Genomic DNA, 23,645 nt, shown 5'->3' on the forward strand with positions numbered 1-23,645 from the left:
TTTATTCTCTTAAAAAATCATTTGACGCAAATCAGCAGCAGGCAGAAACATCTGAATTGATTTGTGGTCTGTAGGCAGCATTGTGTGGAAAGGTGTAAACCTCAGGATTGCACAATAGCTGCTGGTATGGCCTGTAGCTTTTTAATGCAACGCTTGTTTAACTTAGATTTTCATACAGAAACTTTCTGTTTAAAATGTTTGCATTTCTGGAAGCAGGGCTTTGTAACGTGGTTATCAAAATTATGATCCGTGCTTATGCTTGGTTGTCAGTAACAGATTTAGATATCCAACCTTAGTGTTGAAATACTGAATGATGAATGTTTTTAATTGGCTTTGGTAGCAGAAATGTATGTTAAAGATAATTGTCTTGGCATTTTGGAAACAAAATAAATGTTCCCTTTTTTTTTTCCAAAAAAAGACATGTTTGACCTTTATTTTTTGTTGTTGTTTTTTCCCCTAGCAATTTTATTCCACAGCCAATTGGAAAATGTAAACGTGTGTTCCAGGCACTATTGCCCTATGCTGTTGAAGAGTTGTGCAATGTAGCAGAATCTCTCATTATTCCCGTCAGGATGGGAATTGCCCGTCCTACAGCACCCTTTACTCTTGCTAGCACTAGCATAGATGCTATGCAGGGAAGCGAAGAACTGTTTTCTGTGGAGCCGCTGCCACCCAGACCATCATCTGACCAGTCTAGCAGGTAAAATTTACTGCTTGTTCTTTTCAAAGACTTGTTCAAAGTGCTTTTGGTTTGGGTTTTTGTTAGCTTTTCATTACCATAAGTATGGTGAGGCTGCTTATTCTGGCCAAACATTTTGAAAATACTTTCCTACTGACAGATTTCTACAATAATGTAAGTTCATAGTGATATCCATAGGTCCAGATAAACTTTTTTTTTTTTGTCTCCTTTGAAGTTCTAGTCAATCTCAATCATCCTATATCATAAGGAATCCTCAGCAAAGACGAATCAGCCAGTCACAACCAGTTCGTGGCAGGGATGAAGAACAAGATGATATTGTCTCAGCAGATGTGGAAGAGGTCAGTTTTCTGTTTTCCTCTTTTTTTTTTTTTTTCCTGTCTTCCTATGGCACCTAATGCATTAGCACACACTTTTAATGCCTGAACCAGAAAGCCAGGCATAAAGACTCCTGTTTCCAAAAGTCCTGCCATGCCATAATCATTTTGTTTTAAGAGCTTTGTAATTATTGTTTTGTATTCAGCAATATTTAGTCATTTCAGAGTCTATGAAGTGCCTTGCGTTTTACAGAATTACGGTATGATTTAGAATACTAACAAATAAATCTGTAACTTCCTTTATATATAATCTTATGCTATACTATAGCTCCCTGTTAAAACACTTTTTAATGGTTGCTATTGTGTGATTTCTGTTAAAGAACTAGAGGGCCTTTTACTAGAATGGTAGGTTTTCTATTTTTAGAAACTAATTCTAGGTTTTATAGGCACTTTTACTCCTCCAGCATTAAAATCTAATGTCCAAGGCTGTGTTGTGTTCGTGGGCCTGAATTTTTATTTATTATTTTTCCTTTGACACCATGTACAATTACACTGGCTGTTTTCCTGGTTCTGGCCAGGGCAGAGTTACCTTCCCCAGGGAGTCAGCCCAGGTGAGCCGAGCTGGCCTAGACTTGTTTTCCACACCACCTGACATCATAAAAGGGGCTGGTCATTTTCTCTTCATGTCAGTTCAGTGGCAAAAACTTCTTTCTTAGATGTGGTTTTTTGTTTCTTAGTTTTTTAATCAAATTTTGCACAGAGTGTTTGAAAACATACAGGTTCTCTCTGATATTGAAGATACACAACGTGAAAGTACAATGCTTTTTCCAGGTCGAGGTGGTTGAGGGGGTAGCTGGTGAAGAAGATCATCATGATGAACAGGAAGAACATGGTGAAGAAAATGCTGAAGCAGAAGGACAGCATGACGAGCACGATGAAGATGGTATGTGTAACATACATCATGGGTACTACCGTTTGGATGAACAAACTACATCAAAAAGAAAAGGCATCTTTGGACTCACTAGTAATAATGATTTGGGACACTTGCATGAGTAGAGAGAATCCAAGGGCTTCACCTTACAAAAGGCAATGGGTAAAACTATAGATAACTTGTGGTAGGCAAGTACATGAACATTTTTCTTCTGCACATGGAGAAAATATTAAGGAACCAAAGGATATTAAAAAACCCCAACAAACCAATGTTGTGATATGCTCAGTTAACAATAGCTATTTTGCCTTTTGTATTAGCTACAGTAAAATGTTGTTGACATAAACTTATTTGAAGGACTGGGAAAAATAGCCTAGCTTTTTGTATGGCTAATGATAGAATAGTGGTTATGGTAGATGTGTTCTCAAAAGGGATGTGAATCATAGTGACCCAGCTTTCAAACCAGTCACAAAACATTAAATTATGATTCAATATTTTGTTGTCACAATTAATGCATTATGTATGAAAACTCTTGCCATTAATATAACTTGTCTTGTACTAGTTAGTTTGGGATTAAATGGCACAAAGATATGGTTAGGAAAAAAAGTATCTTTTAGTATTCCTTGTATAAGTTCTCAGGTGGTATTTCTTTGAGATTTCTTTGAAACAGCATATGCTTAACTGTCCTAATGCATGTGCATGGAGAGATGTGGAGTCTGGGCTCAAGTGACAAATTCTGAAGCCTTAAGGTCTTAATTTTCAGTATCTGTGTTGAATGTGTATGTGCAGTAGAGAGAGTGGGGTAGCATGATTTGCTAATTGCTGGAAAATAAGAAAATATACTCCAAGTATTGTTGCATGTTTGTGCTGGTTTTGTGACTGCTCTCTCCATATCTGTTGACCAAGTTGCGCAAAGAAGTCTAGTGGAGGGTGTCCCTGCCCATGGCAGGGGTTTGGAACTAGATGGTCTTTAAGGTGTGCCTTCCAACCCAACCCAGTCAGTGATTCTGTGATAGTAAGAGGCTCTGGGGTTTGTTTGTTGTGTCTTTTATGAGTCACTACATTCATTCCATTCCACTGCCCCCGCCCTGCCCTTTCTAAACGTGATGTGGGGTTTGTGTTGTTTTTATAGGCAGTGATATGGAGCTGGATTTGCTAGCTGCTGCTGAAACTGAGAGTGACAGTGAGAGTAACCACAGTAATCAGGACAATGCCAGTGGGCGCAGAAGTGTTGTCACTGCAGCTACTGCTGGGTCAGAAGCAGGTATGTCACATCATCTTCTGTTCAATCTACCTCTTTAATTTTACATGTTAGGATTCAGTTGTATAGAGAAAAAAGAAATGTGTTAGTGACTGAATATGGCTTTAAGGGCAGAACTGGCTTCATCTACAAAGTAGTATTCTCTGCTTTTGGATCTGGGCTGCGTCTTTCACTCCAAAGCTATACTGGAGAAATTACTTCACAACTAGATTGGACAGAGTGAGAGTTACCTGCTAATAAGCACCTTTCCTTTTCACCCTCATGATCTTATTTACCTTCTTTTCTTACTGCTTTTCACAAAATCTATTGAAAATTAGCAATATATTATAAACTTAATGTATTAAAGATTTTCAGTAGTGTTACTTGAACCTTTTTAGTCTACGTAGTTTCTTCTCATGGAGAAAGTTTACAACGCTGTCAGTAGACATGTGCATGCACACGTTGTACAGTTGTCAGAGACTATTAATTTCTTATTTTCCTCCACAGGAGCTAGCAGTGTTCCAGCATTTTTTTCTGAAGATGACTCTCAGTCAAATGATTCCAGTGACTCTGATAGCAGCAGCAGTCAGAGTGATGATATAGAGCAGGAGACCTTCATGCTTGATGAGCCTCTGGAACGAACCACGAATAGCTCACATGCCAATGGTGCTGCCCAGGCTCCCCGTTCCATGCAATGGGCTGTACGTAATACTCAGAACCAGAGGACTGCTAGCACTGCTCCTTCTAGTACGTCAGCCCCAGCAGGCAAGTCTGAGTAAAATGCATGCCTGAATGTCAGTTAACTCTGTCTTTGTTCCTTCCTCTGCTTTAGTTTGTTCTTTTAAGGATGAAATTGCTTATGTGTTTGTCTTAGAAGGACAGTGCTGACCTATCCTGCCTGTCACAGTTTGGTTTTGAATTACAAAGAAAAGAAGAATCTGTTCTAGTTCATAGGAAGATAGGAGCATGCTTACTGGAGCTATTTTTTTCCTGGTTACAGTTGTGATACCAGTAATAGTTACAAGCTTATTTCTAGAAATGTTCATGATGTCAGTCAATATAGAAAACAATGTAGCAAAGGTTCAATAAGTTCATTAATGTCATTCCTTCTTTTTATGTTTAGCAAGTTCAGCAGGCTTGATTTACATTGATCCATCAAACCTACGTCGGAGCGGTACCATCAGTACAAGTGCTGCAGCTGCTGCCGCAGCGCTTGAAGCCAGCAATGCGAGCAGCTATTTAACATCTGCCAGCAGTTTAGCAAGAGCATACAGCATTGTGATCCGGCAGATATCTGATTTGATGGGTCTGATTCCCAAGTACAATCATTTAGTATACTCCCAGATCCCAGCTGCAGTGAAGCTGACGTATCAAGATGCAGTTAACTTGCAGGTAAGAACATCAAAGTCTCACAGAGAAGTGTAACTTCAACACATTTGGGGTTTTTCAGGTAAAATTATAGTATTGTTGAAGCTGAAAGTAACCTCTGAAGATTGTCTAGTCGAAATTCCTTGCAGGGTCAACAGGAGAAGCCTGCCTCGGACTGTGTCCAGTTAGGTTTTGCACATATCTAGGGATGAAGACTCCACAGCTGGTCTGGGCAGCCTGTTAAGTGTTTGACAGCTTTTATGGTAGAAAAGATTTTTCTTGAGTTTAAGTGAACTTTTCCAGTATTTCAGTTTGCACCCATTGCCTCTTGTCCATTCATCAGATGTCTCTGAGAAGAGTCTGGCTTTGTATATTTTATACCTCTCGATAGGGTATTTATACACACTGATAAGATCATCCTGAGTTTTTCTTGAATCTAAACTGTGCCAGTTCTCTCAGCCTCTCCTCCTATGAGAGAGAGAGTGTTGGCTGAAGTAGCTAACTCCATTAAATTGGTCTTATTTCACATGCATAAGTTCTTTCAAAAAAGACGTTTCAGTTGATTATTTTTTTCCCCCTCAATTAAGTCTGGGTGGTATAGAATTAATAGTTAAGTCAGGATTGACAGCTTTGGATAGGAGCGTCTGAGGGAACTGCAGTTGTTTAGCCTGGAGAAAAGGAGGCTGAGGGGAGACCTTACCACTCTCTACAGCTGTCTGAAAGGAAGTTGTAGTCAGATGGGGTTGGTCTCATCTCCTGAGTGACAAGTGACAGGACAAGAGGAAATGGCCTCAAGTTGTGCCAGGGGAGGTTTAAATTGGATGGTGGGAAAGTTGTCCTCACCAAAAGGGTTGTCAAACTCTGCTGCCCAGGGAAGTGGTGGAGTCACCATCCCTGGAGGTATTTTAAAACCTTGTAGATGTGGTGCTTAGGGACATCACTTAGTGGTTGGACTTTGCAGTGCTAGGTTAATGGTTGGACTTGATGGTCTTAAAGGTCTTTTCCAACCAAAACAATTCTATGACTCTACTAGTGATCTCTATTAGTGATCTTTCACCCTGTTCTTTTTGATGTGAACTGTTAACTCTATAAAAGAAGAAAGTTAGTAAATGCCAAAGAATTAAATGAGATAAACGGCTTGTACAGGTAAATGGACTGTTCATTGTCCCCTCTTTCAGGGAAATGGTCATCCTTTCTCTGTTACGTGCTTTTTTTTGGTACAGTGCTTGTCATGGTTTTGCCCCAGCTGAGAGCAGAGATCCATGCAGTTGCCTGCTCTTTAAAGGAAGGGGGTGGAGGGGAAGTTGAGGGTGGGGAAGGAGGGGAAGGGAAGGGAAAGAGGGGGAAAAAAACCACAAAACTAAGAAACCAAAAACCCCGCGGGTTGGCATAAGGGTAGTTTACTAGAATAGCAGAAAGATAAATGTAACAAGGATAACAGGACTTTAGAGCAAAAAATATATGAAACTGTTGATACACAATGCAGTTTCTCACCGAACCCACAACTCAGGCCGTGCAGCCCAGGACCATCCCTGAAAACAGCACGTCCTGGAGCCACCTGCTTCTCCTCCCACCAGTCCCCCTTTATACTGAGCATGATGTAATTGGCATGGAATACCCCCTTTGGCCAGTTCCCTTCCTTCTCGTTAGTAGGGAAATATGAAGAACTGAAAAAGTCCTTGATTGCTTGGGAACAACTAGAAACATCAGGGTGTTATCAGCACTGCTCCCATCCTAACTCCCAAACGCAGCATTCCATCCGCTGCTAGAAAGTAAATTAACTCCATCCTAACTGAAACCAGGACAGTGCTCTTGCCAGTCAGTTTTGAAAGTATATGTAAAATGCATCTTTAGAAATATGTGAAAGGGAAGGCTGGTATCTGGCAATAGAATCACAGGATGCTTTGGGTTGGAAGGGCCCTCAAACATCCAACCCCCCTGCCATGGGCAGGGACACCCTTCACTAGACCAGATTGCTCAAAGCCTTGTTTGACCTGTTCTTAAACACTTCCAGGGAGCGGCTTTCCACAATACGCCGAAGTTTCAGAGACTTAACACCACAGGTGGAATACAGTGTGTTCAGAAAGTTTCTATCAGTTTGCATGTGGGCATAGTTCAGAATAATACCACTGCTTTGGAGAGCCCAAGAAATAGAGTGATGCTATTTTTTGTTAGTAGTGTTGTGTTTTGGAATGTGAAAGAGATGACAAATGTATCTACTTGTAATTGAGCCATGAAGTATTTGCAGAGTTCGGTAGAAGAAAAAGGCTTCTTATTTGTGGAGAGAAACATGACTGAATGTTGTAGGATCAAACACTGGGGGAAACATGCAGGGAAAGAAATAAGAGTTTTACTATGGAGTTGGCTGAAATTGGTTTCTGTTCAGGAGATTCTTGGTGGGAAAATACTGAGGTGTTTTCCAGAGGCTACCTTTTTTTGCCAGATGAGTGCACAGGAGAGGTGTCCAGCTGAGGCAGCAAGAGACTTGTATTAGCCCATGAGAGCTTGACAGCGGTGGTTTTGTTTGGATACAGAAATGGGGTTGAGGTTAGCATTTTGTTGAGTAGGTACAAAATATTTGAAGTATGAGGAATGTTTTTCGGAGACTAGAACGTAGAGGAATGAGGAGACTGTTGGATAAAAAAACCCCAGCAGGTCAATGGAGTTAGCAAATGTCAAGAAGGCCTTAGAGCTAGTATTGGGAGCAGCTCAGGAAAAGCCTGGGCCAGGAGGAGAGATTTATGTGCAGACACAGTTCTCTGTGCAGGTCTTAACTTTGTTGTCTTTGCAGAATAAGTTACAAGGGGTGAACAGTAGTGAAAGGTCTGGCTGGTGTAAGCCATAGCAGGATAAGAGCTGTTAAAGCTACTAGAAAGTCAGGAATTACACTAAAATCCCTGAGATGTGTACACCTGGGAGGTCATAAGGGGAGGAGTGTAAGAGATGCCCAAAAGGGATGCAGCGATGGTGAGCATGCTTTACAGACAGCAAAGTATTAAGTGGTGACAGCTGCATACCACTACTAACAAATTGGTAGTCTAAATAGAGCTTTTGGAAACTGTTCATTGGTCATTCTTGAATGGAGTTTTACAGCCCCTTTGTTTGTAGGGAATCAGGTGTAGTTATAAAAGCTGTGGTGGAGATTTATGTTGAGATTGCATTCTCATCATGTATTTCTAACATATGCAAAACTCATTAAATCTCACTTTCTATAGAATTACGTAGAAGAAAAGCTTATTCCTACTTGGAATTGGATGGTTAGTATCATGGACTCTACGGAAGCTCAGCTGCGCTATGGGTCTGCCTTGGCGTCTGCTGGTGATCCTGGGCATCCAAATCATCCTCTTCATGCGTCTCAGAACTCCGCCAGAAGGGAAAGGATGACAGCCCGTGAGGAAGCTAGCCTAAGAACACTTGAGGGAAGAAGGTATGGAAATAGTTGGATTGCTGCATGTAATATGAATTGTCAGTTTTACAGTCAAATTTTCTTGTTCACTGACATTTTAGGAGTCTAATTTTGTAACACAGCAGTGTCATCTTTGATTTAAGTCGGCATCTCTTTGGTGCATTCTGACTTCGTAGAATAAGTGTCTATAATATACTGCACTTGAGCTGCTTACAGTAAAGCATAAAAATACGATTATTCCTTTTATTGCACTGGTTTTGTGTGTTGTGGTTTTTTTAAAAATCTTTACATATTTCAAATATAGAGACTAATACGTAAAGGATGCGTTCTACCATGATGTCTGATCTCTCTGTATTCAATCCTTCTCTTTAGACGTGCTACTTTACTCAGTGCCCGTCAGGGAATGATGTCAGCACGTGGTGATTTCCTGAACTACGCACTGTCTTTGATGCGCTCTCACAATGATGAGCACTCAGATGTTCTTCCTGTTCTAGATGTCTGTTCACTAAAGCACGTAGCATACGTTTTCCAAGCCCTTATTTATTGGATCAAAGCAATGAATCAGCAGACAACATTGGATACTCCTCAGCTGGAACGGAAAAGGTATTGAGGCAAACTTGTAGAAATAAAAACTTTTGCAAAAGTGTTACCCTTTTATTTCAGTCATCGGTGGTGGTACCCAGCAGCTCATATAAATATGTACATATATCTATATATTTACGTATGTGGCAAAATGCATATTATACAAATATATATATTACAGTGTATGATATGCATAGGTTTGATTAATAAGCCAATTCCAGTATGCTGTTCAAATCTTTTTATGCTGATTGCCTGTAAAAGGCTTTCTTAAACTTTGAAACTTTGATTAATCAAACTTGTTTTTAACTCCGTGGTGGTGCCTCTAAAAGATGGGCTCAGGACACTCTCTCAGCTGAAAAGTCGGTCTGCTCCTCACATTCAACATGACAACAACTTAGAATTTTGTCAAACGTGTTAAGAATGATATGGGAGAAAATGTCGAAGTCTGATACGATGGGCTTAGTTCTGTTTTCTGTTTGGTTGTGGGTATTTGAGACTTACCTGATGACTTAAAGCACAGTAGGGAAATCATAGCTGAAAAATGTCCTTAAATTGAAAATCCCTGCTACTTCAACTGGAGTGTTTTAGGAGGTGTACTTATTACTCTGTAGAAGTCGTAAGATTATTTCTTTTTAAACAATTGTAAGATTATTTCTTTTTAAACAATGTTCCTTGATTTGAAATGGCACTTTATAATCATAGAGATGCCCACCATCTGTTCCCAATTCTTACTAAGTTTTATAGGTAATGTGCCTTGAACAGCCCTAGTAAACAGTTAAATAAATACCAATCTTTGCTTATTCCTGTCCCTGATTTTCAGTACTGCACATCAAATCTAACTTTTCCTTTTCTCTACAAATTTAGTAACTGTAGAATATGAGGTATTCATATTTTAGATATGTGTTGGACTGCTGCTTCAGTTCCGGTGTTATGTTCAGTATGTATTGGTAAGGCAAAGCTTGTTACAACCTCAGAACATATACCAGAGGATGTTGTTGTCAACAATAGTTTCCTCACAAGAAGGGATGATTTAATACAGTAACTGATGGAGGTTTAGTGCTGGCTGATGAGAGTAGTTGGAGCTGTGGCTGTAAGCCTTTTCCAGGTAACAACATACTTCTGGAATCTGCTTTGTCCCTCAAAAGTTAAATAACTGTTCATCAAAGAATTGCAGAATTCCTATGAAATGCATATAAAACTAAAGACCTAAACCTTTAAATTAAAGGTGAGTCATTCAAATTCACACAGGCAGTTCCTTCTGTTAGATGGTATTTTAATAGCCTGTTTTATTGGTCTTCGTCTAGTTTCAGAACATGTTTCACAGTGCAGAAACTGCCAGGATTTAATACTAATCAAAGTTCTTGATCCTTTTTATAATGCAGTGCGATCCATTTCTGAACTGTGCAGCTCACAGACTTCCCTTCTGAAATGTGATCTGTGACATTACTTTTATAGGACAAAGCAGTTTCTACACCAGTAAATTTTAGAATAGTGTTCACTTACATCTCTCTTCCACTACTGCTGGGTTTCTACGTTATATAACTTCGATATATTCTCAAAAAAACAAGTATACCCATCACTGTCTGAAGCTGTAACTATTTAGATCAAACTCAGTAGGTGGTCAAATGGCTCTAAGAGCAACTGTGCAAGTAATGCAGTGAGTATGCCATGAGAAGTACTCTACAGTACTTTGTACTTAGAGGAACTTTGTTCTTGGCTTGTATGTCTAACTCTTGAGTATGCTTACTGATTATTTTCATGCTTTTATTGATAGCAACAGATGTAAATGTGTTGCCTAATGTTTTCTTCAAGAGGATTGACTTTTTTTTTTTTCCCTTAAAGAACTCGGGAACTCTTGGAACTGGGTCTTGACAATGAAGATTCAGAGCATGAAAATGATGATGACACCAATCAAAGTTAGTATACAGAAACACATCTATAGTATTCCAAAATGCTGCACTGTCTTAGTGGTTTTTCCCCTTTAGCTAGCAGAGACTGGAAAAACTTTGCTATTTGAATATATTGTACTAAAGCAATGAAAAAATGTCATTTTAAAGTTGGGGTTTAGTAAGATTTTCTTACCATTGTTACTCTTATGTCATTGCCTGTTCTCATTTTGGGGCCCTCTTTTTATCTCCTTACGCTCTAAACTGCAGAATTTGTGCCCTTATTTACTCTACACCGTGACAGGATTTAAAACTTGATTCATAGTTAAACCAGTTTCTTTGGTCTGATGAAACTGCTGCTGAAAAGGGTAGAAGGCATATTCTATACACAGGCATGTTCAGTGAAGTTAGGGTAAAAATAGAAGTTCTAATTTTTATTAAGTTGTTTAGTCATCACTAAGTGATGACTTAGAAGTGATGACTAAGCAACTTAATAAAAATACAGGATTTGTGGAAACATCCTGATGAAGTTGTAGAGATGGGTTGCATAGCTAATAGGGAAGCATATTATTAATATTAGGTATTTTAAATCCTGTGCTTTGATAACTGTGAAAACCAAATTGAAAATTGAAATCTTCTCTGATATTTAGGTGCTACACTCAATGACAAAGATGATGACTCCCTCCCTGCAGAGACTGGCCAAAACCATCCATTTTTCAGACGATCAGACTCTATGACCTTCCTGGGCTGCATTCCACCCAACCCTTTTGAGGTTCCTCTGGCAGAGGCCATCCCCCTGGCAGACCAGCCCCACCTATTACAGGTGACATCAGAGATGGTGTTCTAGAAGAAACCTGCAGTTTGCTTTTTGGTTTCTAACTGAAGTATATTATTTACCCAGAGTGCTTTTGTTCGTTTTCAGCCCAACGCTCGCAAAGAGGATCTGTTTGGCCGGCCAAGCCAGGGGCTGTATTCATCTTCTGCCAACAGTGGGAAATGCTTAATGGAAGTTACAGTGGATAGAAACTGCCTTGAGGTAGAGTTAAAGGTTTTATTAATTTAAATAATAGGGTAATTTAGGCTAGTACCCTCATTCCTTAAAAAGAGGCTTCAGTGTTTTCAGAGAGAATTCTAAGTAGCTTTCAGAATGGTAATTTAAAAGCCCAAAAGTGTGACAACTCAGACTTCTTATGAAAAGTATGCTTACATTTTTTAAATGTAGGAACTTTTATGATTGCTCATTTATAGTAAGGCAATACTTTTAGAAACTGCAATACAATCCTGAGTTAATTTTGAAATGGCAATCTTACAATAATTTGAGATAAAAAGAATTAAAACTCCCCGTAGCCTGGTAGATTTGACTTGCATAGAAACAAGCATTAAATGGCAAGTGTTTGAAATACAAATGGGAAATGTTGGGGTTTTTTTCACATTCGTTGAAAGGGCTGAGGTTATTGTTATTTAACAGGTGCTCACATATGTGTGGTTTAAAAATTAGATGTTTATCCCCTGAGAAAGCCTTCTAGACTGCTTTGAAAGTGCAGTTAAATTTTACTTTTCCCTCTTTAGGTTCTTCCAACTAAAATGTCTTATGCAGCCAACCTAAAAAATGTTATGAGCATGCAAAATCGGCAGAAGAAGGAAGGGGAGGAACAAAATGTGCCTACAGAAGAATCTGAGAGTTCAAAGCCAGGGCCTTCAGCTCATGATCTTGCAGCACAACTGAAAAGCAGCTTGTTGGCAGAAATAGGATTGACGGAAAGTGAAGGGCCACCTCTCACATCTTTCAGGTAGTAGGAGTTAAAAATTACTCTTATGTCTAAAATTACTGAGCTGATAAAAGGATATATGGGACTCTGAAGAGTCTTCTAAAATTAAAATGGGTAGCTTATTTTAAATTTGTAGCTTGTGTCTGATAGCTTCTAAAACGTCTTCAAAGAAGTCTCTGCAAACTGTTGTAAAGGTCCTTTACTACCTGACATCCTGCTGCAGACCTGCATGACATCCTGGGTAGCTAAGTGTAAAAATTGGAACTGACAGTTTGTCATCTAGCCTGGTGATACTGACCATGCTTCATGCAGCTAAGGATTGATCTGTATTACAGCCTTTTTTTTAAAAAAAAAAAAAAAAAAAAAAAGAAAAAAGAAAAAAAAAAGGAGGACTTGATTGAAGGGAGACTGGTAACAGTGAATTCCATGTAGCAATGAAGTTGCACGCTTTGAGAGTAACTTCTCTTTGTAAGCAAGACCTGTGTTTCAGAAGAAACTAAGCATCTTAATCTGTTCTTATCCACAAAATTGCTGTCTGGTTTGTTGTTTATCAGAAATGAAGAACTTATTTGAAGGCAGAGGGGAAGAAAAAGCAGTGTGCAAAACGTGCCTGAAATGTAATTTGGTTTTGCTTGTCTGTCACTTCTTCCTTCCGTCAGGCCGCAGTGTAGCTTCATGGGCATGGTTATATCTCATGACATGTTGCTGGGACGTTGGCGCCTTTCCTTAGAGCTGTTCGGTAGAGTATTCATGGAAGATGTTGGAGCAGAGCCTGGATCGGTATGTATTACCCAGTATAAGGACAGTTCATCTTACAATTAAATTGTGAATCTCCCTCATTATTCTGATTTTTCCTTTTCTTTTTTTTTTAAAGATCTTGACAGAATTAGGTGGCTTTGAAGTAAAGGAATCAAAATTCCGCAGGGAGATGGAGAAACTTAGAAACCAGCAATCCAGGGACTTAACGTTGGAGGTAAAAAATGTTAGTTTATCTTCTGAATTTGTTTTCTTTAACAGTTCAGTTGTTACACATTGCTGTAGCTTGATAGGATGGGAGAAGCTGTATTTCAGAATCTGCAAGCAGGTGTCTTAAACATTTCTGAGAGTGCTGTGTGCAATAACACTGCAGCTTTTTCATGGTCTACTTGGTATTTCCTGAATCTATGCAGAAGTGGCCAGAAACTTCTTTTGAAGCTGAAATTCTCTTGATATGATGACCAGTAAGGGAAAGAAAACTTGTTTGTGTTTTCACTAGGTTGATCGAGACAGAGACCTGCTAATTCAACAGACCATGAGGCAGCTCAACAATCATTTTGGTCGCAGGTGTGCTACCACTCCCATGGCTGTACACAGAGTAAAAGTTACTTTCAAGGATGAGCCAGGAGAAGGCAGCGGTGTAGCACGAAGCTTTTATACTGCCATTGCTCAGGCTTTTCTGTCAAATGAGAAACTGCCAAATCTAGATTGTATCCAGAATGCCAACAAGGGTACCCATACAAGTAAGTGATGCACAACCATTAGTCTACAGGTAACATAGGTAACAGCCATGGATGCTTTTTATGTTGAAATACTGGGCATTGTCTCAGAGATTTCTCTCGCTAGCTCAGCACAGGAACTATGAAAATCGGTCATACTACCTCTTTGAGGCTAGGAAATGGCTTTTTTTCTGCTTTCAGAAACAGGAAGCTCTTGGGGTTTTTTGAAACAAGGGTCTGCTTTAGATGTTGAACTTGATGATCATAAAGGTCCTCCAGCTCGAACCATTCTATGGTTCTATGTTCTCAGCTTTTTTGAGCATCTTTTTCTCTAGTAGGTAATAATTGTCAAGTTTTTAGCTAGTAAGAGCTCATACATTTTAATATGACCACACCATCTGGCTTGTTACAGATACATTTTAATGTTTTAGAAAGTACACATAAACTCTTGAAGTGTTTTGGCATTTGTAAGTTGGTATAAACACTTCAGGTCCCTTAAGCTTGGGTGAACCCAGTTCATTACTTTAAATGAAGTGGTTCTGTCTCATTGATATCTTTCAAGCTATATTCCAAAACTGTTCTACTTACACTGAGACTTAAGTAGGAGAGAGAAATACAAAGATATTTAAGCTTATGAGGCTTTTCTTCCCACCCCCTCCCCTTCAGGTCTGATGCAGAGATTGCGAAACAGGGGGGAGAGAGATCGGGAAAGAGAGCGAGAGAGAGAAATGCGGAGAAGTAGTGGCTTACGAGCTGGTTCTCGGAGAGACAGGGATAGGTAAGTGATACACGTTCGATTTTTTGGAGATAGTTTGTCAAATAGAATAATTGCCTTGGTTATGTTCAGGAAAGATACTTTCTCATGTTAAAGGTGTCTTTTTTCAGGAGCAATTTGAAGGGTAATTTCTTGAAATTATGCTTACTTTAGCACTGATAAATTGTGTCTCAACCACATGCCATAAATCTCTCCTGCTAAATAATAAAAACCTCTGTAGCAGAATAAAATTGTGAGGTGACATAGAAACAACACTGCTGCTGGTGGCATATGGCTGCTGTATCCTAAATACTTGCAGTATTAAGATCTCTGGTTCATTTTGGTTCTCTGTTTCTGTATTGTTCTCTCCAAGCAGCTATAAGCAACGCTACTATTCCAGCATAAAAATTACCACTCTTTTGCATCTGTGTGCAAATATATTGTTGCAGAGAATTTTTGCACTTTTCCCTTGAAACGAGTACAAACTGCTCTGATTTTCTTAAGGGACTTTAGAAGACAACTTTCCATTGACACACGGCCTTTTAGACCTGCATCAGAAGGAAATCCAAGCGATGACCCTGACCCTCTTCCAGCACACAGACAAGCCCTTGGAGAGAGGCTCTACCCTCGAGTGCAAGCAATGCAACCAGTAAGACTTACCTATCTAATAATGATATGTTGTTCTTGTCATCTTTTAAAACATTTATTTGTTCATTACTGTTTAACATAACTGAAAATATGTGAATGTACAGGGCTGTTTTTATATTCTTTGATACGTTTTGAAGACTTCCTGTCATTTGTCACTTGGTTTAGGAGGTGCCTTGCGATGCATTCTGTATTAAAAATACCAAAATTAAAAAAAAAAAAAAATAGTTGAAAATGAGAGAACTGGAGAAAAATAGTAAGGTTATGTCATTCCTTATTCCCAGGCATTTGCAAGTAAAATCACAGGAATGTTGTTGGAATTGTCCCCTGCCCAGCTGCTTCTGTTACTAGCTAGTGAAGATTCCCTTAGAGCAAGAGTTGATGAAGCAATGGAACTCATTATTGCACATGGCAGGTAAAGTATCAAGGATTTAGATAAGAAATGAAATCTGATTTTGCAGCCAAAGCACCTGTACTGTGCTACACATAACACTGATACATGCTGCCTATTCCTTGCTTTGTTCTACATACTTTTCTTTAGACAAGTGACTTGTTGACTTTGGTTTAATGTAGTCAGCCTGATTTAAGACTGTGACAACTGCTTCTTGTGAAACTAAATTAATTTTTTTTTTCCCCTGTCAAGGGAAAATGGTGCTGACAGTATATTGGATCTTGGATTGCTAGACTCGTCAGATAAAGTGCAGGTAACAAACTATTGCAGAAATAAAACTTAGTTAAGATCTAGTTGTATCCATTACTTTTAAAAACTTAAGCAACTCAAGCCTTCCTTTATCATGCAAGACAAAGTTCTGTTTAATTTTGTTGTGGAGTGGGTTTTTTCTTTTTTCTTTTAAAAACATCAAGCAGCAATGACTCAAAAATAATGAAATGTTGCCATTAGAAAGTATCATGGAACTTCTTAACCAATGGAACTGGGATCTTTGGGTCTAGTAGTGTTTGTTGATGTGTTGTCAGTAATGAGGTGAGTTTGTTAATTGTTATTCTGACTTTCAAAACAGGAAAATAGGAAGCGACACGGCTCCAGCCGCAGCGTAGTAGATATGGAGTTAGATGATACAGATGATGGGGATGATAACGCGCCACTTTTCTACCAACCTGGAAAACGAGGTTTCTATACACCAAGGCCTGGTAAAAACACAGAAGCAAGGCTGAATTGTTTCAGAAACATTGGCAGGTATGCTACTGTTAACTTTCTAGCCTGAAAAACTCAGAAGATTTGTATACAAAATGCCAGGGAGAGTACCAGTGATCCAAGCAGAAAAACTATTACTTACATACGCTGTGTTTCTCACCTGCAGCTAAATAGTGGGGAATTTGCACACGTCAACTTGAGGTTTCTTTTCCTGTTAAATTTTTGGGTTTATGTCTTTTTTGTAATCTGAAAGTTTTATAGTGCAGGTTCAATGCTTTATTTATCTAAATTCTATATGCCCAAGATTTTGTTTCGGGAATTGATGGGGATAGAAAGCTGGCTGCACCTTGATTCTTAAAATATTTTGACTTCTTAATGTGAGTTAGCTGAAAGATCTCGCTTTAATTTCCATTAAAAAAAACCCCAAACATCTATTTTCAGAATCCTAGGACTGTGCTTGTTGCAGAATGAACTATGTCCCATCACGTTAAATAGACATGTAATTAAAGTCCTTCTTGGCAGAAAGGTAAGTTGGAGCATAAAGATTCCAATTTCTTTTAATTACATAAGATCTCATCTTTAAAAACTGGGGGTTTATTCCCCCCACCCCCCCCAAAACGCACGTATTGACTAGCAGAATTGATATTGGAACTGTAAGAATGCCTTTAAATATAATTTGAGAAGTATTCATTTTTTCATTTCCTAGATTTTGAGCTGAGTAGATGTATTTGACTAAGATGGAATAATTTGTAATAGATTAGCTTTTGATTCTCTTCAGAAACAGCTTACTGTTTCCCATTTTTCTCTTCCTGAGACTAAAGGCCAGAAGAGTGAGTCTTGGGCAGTTCTGAGCAATAGCATCTCAGCTTAACAATGTTTGAGAGAACTCACAGAATTGAACTGTAATTATACATGCAACCAAGAGAAAAAAATAATTTAATTGGGAACAATAATGACCTGAAGTTTTGGTAAAAACACTTCCCCACCTTAATAAATACCAATTATGTGCTGCATGTTTCATGTATTAATCAATAGCATTGTTAAGTTCTGTCTGATGCAATGAACTTAAGCCAAAGTTTGTTACTGCTGGTCTTTCCTTAAAAATCTTGATCACTTAATTCTCCAACATACACACGATCTTTAATGAAAAAAGGAAAGATATGCAGAAAATGAAAGCAGAAAGATATGCCTCCAGATATCCCCTCATAGTGCCCAAGAGCTTCCTTTCTAACTCTTTCCTCCAGTTTTTTCTTTGTGAATATGTATTCCTTCCAATTAAATGTTGGATTTAGCAAAGAATATTTTAGCTAGGTGATTTTTCCCTCCAAGCTGAGAAAGACCAAAGGAACTATAGAAAACAGCAAGAAGTAGACACTGATATTTAAATTGTTGGAAACTGATGTGCAGCTACTGGGCCATCAGTCATTGAAGTGTGTGTGTGTAGTGGCAGTATGTGCATGTTTAAGTGGAGGGGAACTTTCAGAGTTTTGGAGCACTGATGCAAATTATTTCCAGCTTCAGTCAACCTCCATCAAAGTCTCTGTTGGTCTAGTTGATAGGTAGAAGAAGTTGGTTTTAAAAAAATAATAAATTTTCTTTATAACATTGATGACTTTAATATAAGGAAAGGCTTTACGGGTCTGTCCTTTGGTTCTGCTAATGCATGTCAGTTAGTATGCTAGTCTCCCTTCAAAAGCAGGTTGAAAATACGAGTTTGATTGCTGTCATTTCCAAGCGTTTGATTATGTCCTGGTTTTGGCCAGGCCAGAGGTAACCTCCCCAAGCAGTTAGCCCAGGTGAGCTTAGTTAGTCCAGGCTGTTTTCCACACCACCTGACATCACTCCCCATAGAAGGGGCTGGCTGGGGAGGGGCAATCTGTGTGCCTCCAGGGCAGTCTGAGTGTGGCTGGGTTGTCAGGCCGGTCCTCATGTCGTGCCGTACTCTTATTACCATCGGGTCAATAAGGTACCAGGGTTTAAGTGAAATTTACTGTGGGCTGTTACTGTTCCCTTCACGGTGCTTTTGTCAGTTAACTGTCCTTATCCCACCCCACAGAGGCTCTGTCTATTTCTCCTTTGGGAGTGAGCACGTGGCATGTGGTGCTCAGCTGCTGTTTGGGGTCAAACCACCACAGTATACTTCATTATATGGGTTACACAATGGTCTATGCAAGTGCATAGAGTAGGCACAGATCACATAATTTCGAATAGATTGTTAAACAAAGGGATGCTTCAAACATGTATTATTTTTTTCAATAGGTGAACTGGCACGACTTTGCTTTTTTCGATCCAGTTATGTATGAAAGCCTCCGGCAGCTTATCCTCGCTTCCCAGAGCACAGATGCTGACGCAGTGTTTGCAGCGATGGACTTGGCCTTTGCAATAGACTTGTGTAAGGAGGAGGGTGGAGGGCAGGTAAGCATGGCTAAGCTTGTGTCTCTCTAGGTTCAGAACCTGATCTGGGTTGTACGGTAGGCATCTAATCCATGCTCTTTGCAGGTGGCAGAGATAACATCTTATCCTTCCTAGATTCAAATACAGAATCCTCTTCTTAAACATTGAAGTGTGGATTTTTTTTCCTTGAAGGCAATGTAGAGCCTCCCATAAAGCCCGAATAGTCAAACTGAGGAATCTCTAGAGCTAACCTCTGGTAGAAAATTGTGCTTTTTTTTAGAAGGATATTAAGCCATAAATCACTGTTCAGCATACTGTGGCTGTTTTAATAACCATATTGCCTTTTCCCTTTGTGTGTGTTTGTTTATTTTTTAAATGGTCCTTGTTACTTTGCCATAGGTTGAACTTATTTCCAATGGTGTTAATATCCCAGTCACTCCTCAGAATGTATATGAGTATGTTCGGAAATACGCAGAACACCGAATGTTGGTAGTAGCAGAACAGCCTCTCCATGTAAGTCTCTGCTGGAATGGGGTTTTGGTTTTGGGGTTTTGGTTTTATTTACTTTTTTTGAAACCTGTAAGATTTCAATCAGGTTGTTCTTTTCCTTATTACAGTATTGCTGCTCAGGTTTCTGAAGTCTTGACAGTTTGGTTAAAAATATTTAATTTTCTAATTTTTCTTGCAATTGTATAGCTGCTTATGCAGTACTGTGAAGACTGAGTACTTTGAGCATTTTATCTTTTTTTCTATATAATGAAAGATAATTTCCTCTTTAAATTTTATTTCACTGGTTAAGCATAGATCTTCACTTGGCGCTCGGATGGCATGTATCCACTTGGAATTTTGTGCTTTCTATTTAGTAGCTACTTAGTTCTAGTAATCTGTCACTTTGGATTTGTTTAGCCTTATAAACAAAGATTAAAAAACTAAAACCTTATAAATAAAGATTAAAAATAAATGTCAAAAAGTTTACAAAATGTTTACATAAATAGCCTTGAACTTCTGACTTGATGATGACCTTGTTTTAAAAGGAAAAATCAGTTATGAAACATTAAACTTCGTTCTTATTTTACTACCTTGGCAAGAAATCTAACAGTTTACTATAAAACTGTATTTTTAAGCCTTTCTTAATTTAAGGAATAATATATTTTTGTAAACAGTTAACAAAGGTCCAGTACTTGGGACCACTTATTCTCTGTCATATGATACTGCATTGAAACTTGGTCACTTCTGCTGACTGTGGCTTCCTACTGCACTTTGGAGAGATGCTGGCAGGCTGCTAGATTCCCTCTCTGCAGTTTAGCTTTACAATTCTCACCAAAAAATGTTCCTGGAATTAAGTTACTTGGTCTCCATGTCTGCATATGGGGATAGTTTGGCTCTTGCTGAAGAGATGAAAACTGTAACATTTGTGTTCCTTTTGGAATTTACTAAAGTGTATTCATATTCTTCATTTCGAAAATGGCACTTTCAGTCTTTTCAGGACATTACTTACTTAAGATATTTATGTGTGTGCATAACATTTTTTAAGCTGGGTTTGCACGTGACTCAGGAAGCAAAGAAAAAGTAACATGCAAGATGCATTTTTTTGTAATCCTTGCCAGATTCAGTGTATCTCAGCAGAATACCTGAATTAACCTTAGAGAGTGTGTTTCCTCCTGGCAAAATGCTCATTCAAACCATTACTGCTTTCCTTGGCAATAGTCAGGATTAACAGATCGGTGCAGTTCTTTATTTCAGAAAATGTGCATGTCAGATGGCAGAGCTTTGTAAGAAAACAGCTGGGAGAATAATTAAATTTGAATTAATAGATGGCTTCACGTGGAACTTTTCAGTAATGTGTTTAAAATTGGCCTGAAAGCAATGTGGCTGTAACAAGAATCTTGTGGTTTTTACTTAAGGCAATGAGGAAGGGTCTCCTGGACGTACTTCCAAAGAACTCATTAGAAGATTTGACAGCAGAAGACTTTAGACTTTTGGTAAATGGCTGTGGTGAAGTAAATGTGCAGATGCTGATCAGCTTTACCTCTTTCAACGATGAGTCAGGTATGAAATAACTTTTCCAGAAACAGTTGTGGGGATAACTTAACGCTGTTGGTTCTGTGTGGAGTAGAGTTACCAGCGTTAAACTGCCTCTTCAAATATGACACCAGTTCATAAATCGCTTTTTACATACCTTAAAAATACTTACCTTCAACCAACTTTGCTGTCACTTGACATTAAAGAAAAGGATCCTATTATTGGTAGCATACCTTTCCTTCTGAAAGTTCTGACAGAGCTTTAGAACTGCAGATGTGATGGATGCAGTCTAGTATTTCTTCTGTAATGTTTAAACTATATTTAGTTGTTGTTAGGCTTTTGGGGAAGGAGGGAGTGAGTGGGAATTCTACTGAGGTATGCCAGGGTTAGCCTTTACATTCAAAAGTATGTGTATTAGTAATGTCTCAAATAACAGGATGTTATGAATGAGATTGTAGCTGAGACCCAACTTGGAGTACACATAAACCAGATTGTTTTTATTGTCCAGCTTACCAGCTGAATTATTTTTCTTTTTATTTCACACAGGAGAAAATGCTGAGAAACTTTTGCAGTTCAAGCGTTGGTTTTGGTCCATAGTTGAGAAGATGAGTATGACAGAAAGACAAGATCTAGTAAGTTGTCTGTTCCCCATGCAAATGTGCAGAAGATCAGGAAGTACTTCAGTATTATTACTGTTGTCAACTGCATTTACCTGCAGAGACTTTGTATGTGAAGGGTTCAGGTGGCAGAGCAGGGTAGTGGGGATCAATTAGACTTTCAGTTCTGGAAACAGCAGGGGTTACCTTCTTGTGACGGAAGGTAGGTGTGGTGCATCCATATTCCCAGGTCTCTTACTGGAGCAGAGTTACAGTCCCTTCACAGTTGTTCTTCAGCTGAGTAACTGTAGCTAGTAACTGTGGTGTGGGCTAGTAGAGTTTTGAGATTGAGTTCTCTTCCTACTTTCATCACCTCTGTGTGTCCTGAGGGCAGCGCCTGTGTCCTTTCTGGAAGATGTCAGGAATGATTCTGTCTTTTTCACAGAGACTTCAGGAAAAGAGCAAAAAGCTGTTTGGTTTGGAAAACTTGCCTGTAAATTATATCTTCTTAAAACTACTCGCTTTTAATTTCTTGCTACTTAAGGTACTATCTTTCCTTTACAGTTTGCTAAAAGGAAATCTGAAGCACAGAAAACCTATAGAGCACATTTGTTAATGGTTACACTCTTTGGTAGTGACTCAGCTCTGCAAGTCAGTATTTCACATCTGGGACAGTAAACCAAATACTCTGTTGCTGCCCTTTGTACAAGTGTTGTATTCTGTAGTCACCAACCAGTTTGTGAGAGATCTGTTGCGTTTGGTAGTGATGGCAGAGTCACCATCTGCCCAGATGGATTTGGAGACCTTTCATGTCCAGAGGATTTGTTGATGCAGGATCATTTTCAGGGTTGCTTTTGTGACATAACCTAAGTGTATAATGCAGCAGTAAAGGAAATGAAGGAAGCTACTACACAAGCACGTAGCATGACCACTGACTTTCACTGGCATATTGAACAGAACGTACCAGTGATGAAAGTTGCTGTGACACTGCACTATCTCTGTAGGCAATAAGAGTTTTGGCTTTGTGCAGCAAAACTTTCAATGCCATCTTCTTTTTTCAGGTTTACTTTTGGACATCAAGTCCATCATTGCCTGCCAGTGAGGAGGGATTCCAGCCTATGCCATCAATCACAATAAGACCACCAGATGACCAACATCTTCCTACAGCAAACACTTGCATTTCTCGCCTTTATGTCCCACTCTATTCCTCTAAGCAGATTTTGAAACAGAAATTGTTACTCGCCATTAAGACCAAGAATTTTGGTTTTGTGTAGAGTATAAAAAGTGTGTATTGCTGTGTAATATTACTAGCTAAGTTTTGTAGATTTTTCCATTTGTCTATAAAAGTTTATGAAAGTTAATGCTGTCATACCCCTGGTGGTACTTTAAAGATTTAAATGCAAACATTCCTGTACTAAATTTGTAACGTAAAGGCCTAAGGAGCGCTGGCAATACCTGGTTGCAACAGTTTGCTAGTCAATAACTCCTTTGCCTAACCCCAGCCAAAGATGACAGCAGAACAATATAATTTACACTGTGATTTATCTTTTTGCTGAGGGAAAATATGTAAAATGTTCTGAAAATTCACTGCTGCCTTTGTGGAAAGTGTTTCAGCAAAGGTTCTTGTATAGAGGGAGTAGGGAATTTCGAAATAAAAATTTAAGTATGTTCTGTGGTTTATTTTAACTTTTTTATGGTGTTTAATTTGTGGTTGGCTGCAGTTGTGTATCATGTATATTGAACTTGTAAAAAGTTCCTGACAGCTCAGATCCCAGACTTGGGATCGGTCATTTATTGAAACCACTTTCATTGCAATTTTTGTCCTGATTGCATTGAACTCTGGTGCATCAGATACCATCACTAATATTTTGCATGTAATCTGTACCTTTAGTGTTTTGGTTTGGGTTTTTGTTTTTTGGGGGTCTTTTTTTTGTACATACAATGAGGCCAATGCACAGTATTTCATAGTTCACAATCAACATTTTTGTATCCCTGTTTCAGTGAACAGACAGTCAGGAGATTGTTCCACTACCAGTTCTAACCCAACACTTGTACTACATTATCTAACTATGTAAACTCAGCCTGGGCACTTTCTGGTAACTGTAAAATGTTTATAAGATAATGATTATTGAAGATACATTTTGGAAAACTTTAATGTTCATGAGCAGCTTAACTTCTTTTGTATCTAGCCTTTTTTTAAGTATCTTGTTACAGTTTTTTAATAAAGAAATTACAGACAAAATACCAAGTCATACTGAAGAAACAATAGTTTTTATTTAGCCATTTATACTTCAGCTAACAGCATACACTAAACACAGTTGTTCATTAAAAAAATCTGAATTTTGGAACTGAAAAATTGACCTGCAGAAGACATTCAGCCCACATTTTACAGTTAGCAGAGAATCCTGAATGA

General features: G+C 38.7%; 1 protein-coding gene across 1 annotated transcript in view; it reads left to right on the top strand.

Moving 5' to 3' along the window:
* Nucleotides 1–23,645, top strand: part of UBR5 (ubiquitin protein ligase E3 component n-recognin 5) — a gene marked incomplete at its 5' end in the record, with an annotated part of 93,803 nt that extends 70,158 nt beyond the window's left edge. The window contains 26 exons of the mRNA XM_084260146.1: nt 461–700; nt 915–1,038; nt 1,846–1,961; nt 3,079–3,206; nt 3,690–3,947; nt 4,306–4,574; nt 7,766–7,977; nt 8,329–8,559; nt 10,381–10,454; nt 11,075–11,247; nt 11,347–11,460; nt 11,994–12,214; nt 12,853–12,973; nt 13,068–13,166; nt 13,449–13,692; nt 14,335–14,446; nt 14,927–15,071; nt 15,352–15,482; nt 15,711–15,771; nt 16,087–16,262; nt 16,662–16,746; nt 18,480–18,635; nt 19,014–19,127; nt 20,519–20,663; nt 21,183–21,268; nt 22,294–23,645. Coding sequence (XP_084116272.1) covers nt 461–700; nt 915–1,038; nt 1,846–1,961; nt 3,079–3,206; nt 3,690–3,947; nt 4,306–4,574; nt 7,766–7,977; nt 8,329–8,559; nt 10,381–10,454; nt 11,075–11,247; nt 11,347–11,460; nt 11,994–12,214; nt 12,853–12,973; nt 13,068–13,166; nt 13,449–13,692; nt 14,335–14,446; nt 14,927–15,071; nt 15,352–15,482; nt 15,711–15,771; nt 16,087–16,262; nt 16,662–16,746; nt 18,480–18,635; nt 19,014–19,127; nt 20,519–20,663; nt 21,183–21,268; nt 22,294–22,506 — 4,048 coding nt within the window. The 3' untranslated portion in view covers nt 22,507–23,645. The remainder of the gene's footprint in view (nt 1–460; nt 701–914; nt 1,039–1,845; nt 1,962–3,078; nt 3,207–3,689; nt 3,948–4,305; nt 4,575–7,765; nt 7,978–8,328; nt 8,560–10,380; nt 10,455–11,074; nt 11,248–11,346; nt 11,461–11,993; nt 12,215–12,852; nt 12,974–13,067; nt 13,167–13,448; nt 13,693–14,334; nt 14,447–14,926; nt 15,072–15,351; nt 15,483–15,710; nt 15,772–16,086; nt 16,263–16,661; nt 16,747–18,479; nt 18,636–19,013; nt 19,128–20,518; nt 20,664–21,182; nt 21,269–22,293) is intronic.

The sequence above is a fragment of the Gallinula chloropus genome (assembly GCF_964237585.1).
Source record: "Gallinula chloropus genome assembly, chromosome: 2".
Classification (NCBI taxonomy): Eukaryota; Metazoa; Chordata; class Aves; order Gruiformes; family Rallidae; genus Gallinula; species Gallinula chloropus.